The following is a 4,400-nucleotide window of genomic DNA, read 5'->3' on the forward strand; positions in this document are numbered from 1 at the left end:
ATGAGATGGGCTATACTTAGAAGCCAATCATTTTATCCTGTTAGAATACATAACAGAATTATACTTGCATGTTGTTTGCTGCATAATTTTATTAGAAATGAGATGACTGTTGATCCTATGGAAAATGAATTCGTACAAGGTAACATCATACATGAAGATGATGATGTTACACAAATAGAGCCTTTAGAAGTTTGGAATAATTGGAGGACAGAATTAACAAATGACATGTTCAATGGATGGACATCATCTAGAAATTAAGGCCATATTCATTGATGTTTGATTTTGTGATTTGGTGTTTTTCGTAATGTGGTTTATGAATAATGTAGTGTGTTTGAGTTTGATTAATAATTTATTATTTCAATTTATTTGTAGTTAGGAATGACTTCTCCCCATACATCTCCAACCACCGGCTCTCAAAGTGTTGAGCAAACAAAAAAAAGTGGACACCCAAAGAAGAAATTATATTAGTGTCATGTTTGACCGAAATGTATAATGTAGGAAAATATTATTCCGAAACAGGGTTTAAGACATGTTATTTACTAGAACTTGAAAGAATGATTTTGGACAAAATACCAAATTGTACCATAAAAGATAAGCCACATATTGAGAGTAGAATTAAAACTTTGAAAAAAGAATGTGGCATTATTCATGATATGGTGCAAGGTAAAAAAAAATAAAAATAAAAAAATAAAAAATAATAATAATAATAATAATAATAATAATAATTATTATTATTTTTGTACAAGGGCTTTTATGACTTTTAAACATATATTATATTCTTATTCCCTAACCAACCAAACATTGGAATACAGTTCCCAATGTCTATTCCTTCAGCGAACCAAACAACCGAATACAATTTCTATTATATTCCTTACCTATTCCATTCCCTATAGAATAGTATTTCTATTCCCTCCAAATTGATTCCGTGAACCAAACGGGCCATAATAGGTTTAATAGCTTTATAGGTGTTGCAAATAGAAAAATAACACCTTTAATAAATGTAATCAAGCCTTATTTTTAAAAAAATCAAACTAAAAAAAAACCTTAAACCCCTCGCCTTCTTCGGTGAGAAGGCGAGGGACTGCCTTCTCACTGGAGAAGGTGACAATTTTTTTGCAACTGGATTGCCTTTGCCTTCTCACCGGATAAGGTGAAAACGTCTCGTGTTTTTTTTTTTTTTTTTAAATTTTAAATTTTAATTAATTAAATTTGAAATTAATAAATTATTAATTGCAAGTTTGACTAGGTGGTGCAAATAACAAATGTATCATTAGTTGACTATTTACACCACTTACTAATTACTAAAAAATTTCACATTTTTACATTTTCAAAATACTTTATACTCACTTTTAATCAAATGGTGGTACAAATAGAAACAACCATCTAAAATTCATCAGTTCTCTAAATCATAATAATTAGGAGTTTAAGACGTAATTAATTAATTAATTGATCATGCAAAACTGTTCTTCTTCCCAACGTACTGTATCATTTACCAGTTACCACCGTCCACCAATACACTATTGACTATACAGAATACAATATTGCTGTGAAGATTAGAAGAAACAAACCCCAAAAAAAAAACCGCTTTAGTTTTTCTTCTACCTGTTTCTTCGTCTTCTAATCTTCTTTGGCAAATGGCAGAGGCGCAGAGCACTGAGACGTCTGAGAGCAGTAGAACACTAAAATCAGTAGACATAAGAATCAAATATTTAGAATTTTAGAGGAAGAGTGGAATTTTAGAGGAGGCCAGGAGCGCTTTCGTCTTTTGGAGATCCGGACGGGCGGAGCCGCGGAACGGCGGAAGTACGAGGGGGAAGAGTGGAAGACTGATGCGGTGACGCCTGGACTGACAGACGAGTGACGACGGTTTCGCGATTCGCAGTATCGCACTTTCGCCCAAACGGCCCAATTCCCTAGCACTGTAGGCTGTAGCAGTCTAGCAGACCATGAGACCAAGCAAATCAACAAGGATTCAAGGAATAAGGGCTTTCTTATCGGGTTGTTTCAATCTTTTTTTTTTTTTTTTTTTTTTTTTTTTTTTTTTTTTTTACTTTAAATCTTTAATTTTACATGTGTAATGTGTTTGCTCCGTAGTCTGTATCGTACCTGTGTATTGTTGTTTGGTAATTGGTAATCATTGTTTGATTGTTTGATAGGGTTTACAAGAGCGGAGCCACAAAATTCTAAAAACCGGCCTTGACTTCATCAATGCACCTGATGGTCCTGTAAGCAACTCAGGTTAGTAAAAATGTTTTTTTTTTTTTTTTTTTTTTTTTTTTTTTTTTTTTTTGTTTTGTTTTGTTTTGATTTTTTGGGTGCTTATGGAGTTCCTGAATTTACTCATAGATGATTGGAATTGGAATTGGAATTGGAATTGGAAATGGAAGAAAGAGTTTTACTTAGTAGATGACTGAGGTTGTAGTTGTTATTGTTTAATCTCATATACTGATTATCTGATGAGTCCCGACATTCTTTTGATTATGTTCATGCTCTATAATTTTACTTTTTACTCAACATTGTTTCTTGATTTATGAGGAATATATTGAACTGGTGAGTTTAATCTATTCTTTTGTTGTCAGAACAAGCAATTTCCTGATCATCATTTTCCCTCATTTTGTTTTACTGAGAGATTCATTTTCTTCCCACATACACTACAGAGTTTGTATGAACCATGTATTGTTATTTTATGGGAGTTATAATCATGTATGGTATTGATCGTATATGCATATCCACTTTCTGTGTCCTAGCAGTTTCATTCATCATCAATCTATTTGTCTCACAACTGTGTTTGCTGATGAGAAGAGGAAATTCAAACTGTATTCATCTGATCAGATTACAATACTAAAGAGGTAGAGATAACATAAACTTCTCCTACATACTAGGCTAGTCGAAGAAACGTGTATGGGGGTGACACTTTGTATAGACGAAAATATGGGCTTTCAAATTGTAAGGCCGATGAGGGTAGGTAATTAATAAGACACGTTGCTGTTTCAAACGCATAGTCCCAATACTGCATAGGGACCGACCCTTCGGCTAACAAGGCTAAACCGGTTTCGACTATGTGTTTGTTCCGGCGTTCAACTTTGCCGTTCCTGCTCCGAATCCGGAGTTCCGGTCGTGGGTGAAGCAGGATGCCTCGATCCTGTCTCTCCTCGTATCCTCCATGGCTGACGAGGTTCTTCATCTAGCAGTTGGCAGGAATACGTCGAAGGAGGTGTGGGACTCGATCACCGCCGCACTTGGGTCCAGCACGAGGGCTCGTTGCCTCAACCTGCTCGGACAGCTCCAGTCATTGCGGCAAGGTGATCTTTCTCCGGCGGACTACATCGGCCAGGCGCAGCTGATCGTGGAGGCTCTCTCCCTCGCCGGCCGGCCACTTTCCCTCGACGAGCAGAACCTCTGGGTGTTCCGGGGTCTCCGTCCGGAATTCCGAAGCATGGCCTCTTCCCTCACCGCCTCCGGCAAACCAGTGTCTCTCCCTCAATTAGCAGATTTTTTGCAGGCCCAGGAGTTTACTTACTCCGATGATGTTCCGGCTGGTCTTGGCAGTGCGTCCAATAACTCTCTGGCGGCACTCCATGTGAACAGAGGCGGCAACCAGTCTGGAGGGCGCTCAGGTGGTCGCCGCGGCAATTCCGGCCAGGGGCGAGGTAATCGCGGCGGCCAGTGGCGCGGCGGTCGCGGCGGTGGACGTGGTGGCGGACAGCCTCGCTGCCAGATATGTCGGGCTCATGGTCATTCCGCTATCTACTGCAACAAACGGTACACCGCTCAACCGCCGCAGGCCAACTTGACGGTGACCGGAGATGAAACGGCGTCCGCGGCTGGTTCGTGGTTCCCGGACACCGGCGCGTCTGCCCACGCGACCCCGGATTCATCCATGCTATCTCAGTCCTCGGAATATAATGGTGGTGATGTTCTTCGTGTAGGAAATGGTTCAGGTTTGCTTATTTCACATGTTGGGTCCGCATCAATTCCTTCTGTGTCAAAAATATTAAAATTGTCCGATGTGTTACATGTGCCTAGTCTATCTGTGCCATTATTATCTGTCCAAAAATTCACTAATGAGAATAACGTTTTTTTTGAGTTTCATAAACACTGTTTCTTTGTGAAGGATTCGACCACTCGGGCAATCCTGCTTAAAGGGCCCGCTTCGGGAGGGCTATACAGGCTTCCGCTACAGAATTCTCATTTTGCGTGAGGCTAACTGATACCAGATGAGAAGAGGAAATTCAAACTGTATTCATCTGATCAGATTACAATACTAAAGAGGTAGAGATAACATAAACTTCTCCTACATACTAGGCTAGTCTAAGTCAAAACAACTAGCACCACATAACTTAATCCCTATTACAATATAAGAAATAACATATTAAATAATAACATTATTCACATTGCTA

The 4,400-nt window shown here is 39.0% G+C and overlaps 1 protein-coding gene across 1 annotated transcript; it reads left to right on the plus strand.

Moving 5' to 3' along the window:
* The first annotated feature begins 3,163 nt into the window (after positions 1–3,163).
* Positions 3,164–4,143, plus strand: LOC109185229. The gene is made up of 2 exons (XM_019335211.1): positions 3,164–3,941; positions 4,115–4,143. The coding sequence occupies exons 1-2, from the start codon at positions 3,164–3,166 to the stop codon at positions 4,141–4,143; spliced, it is 807 nt and encodes a 268-aa protein (XP_019190756.1).
* Positions 4,144–4,400: the final 257 nt, after the last annotated feature.

Source organism: Ipomoea nil, unplaced genomic scaffold (genome assembly GCF_001879475.1).
Source record: "Ipomoea nil cultivar Tokyo-kokei standard unplaced genomic scaffold, Asagao_1.1 scaffold1317, whole genome shotgun sequence".
Classification (NCBI taxonomy): Eukaryota; Viridiplantae; Streptophyta; class Magnoliopsida; order Solanales; family Convolvulaceae; genus Ipomoea; species Ipomoea nil.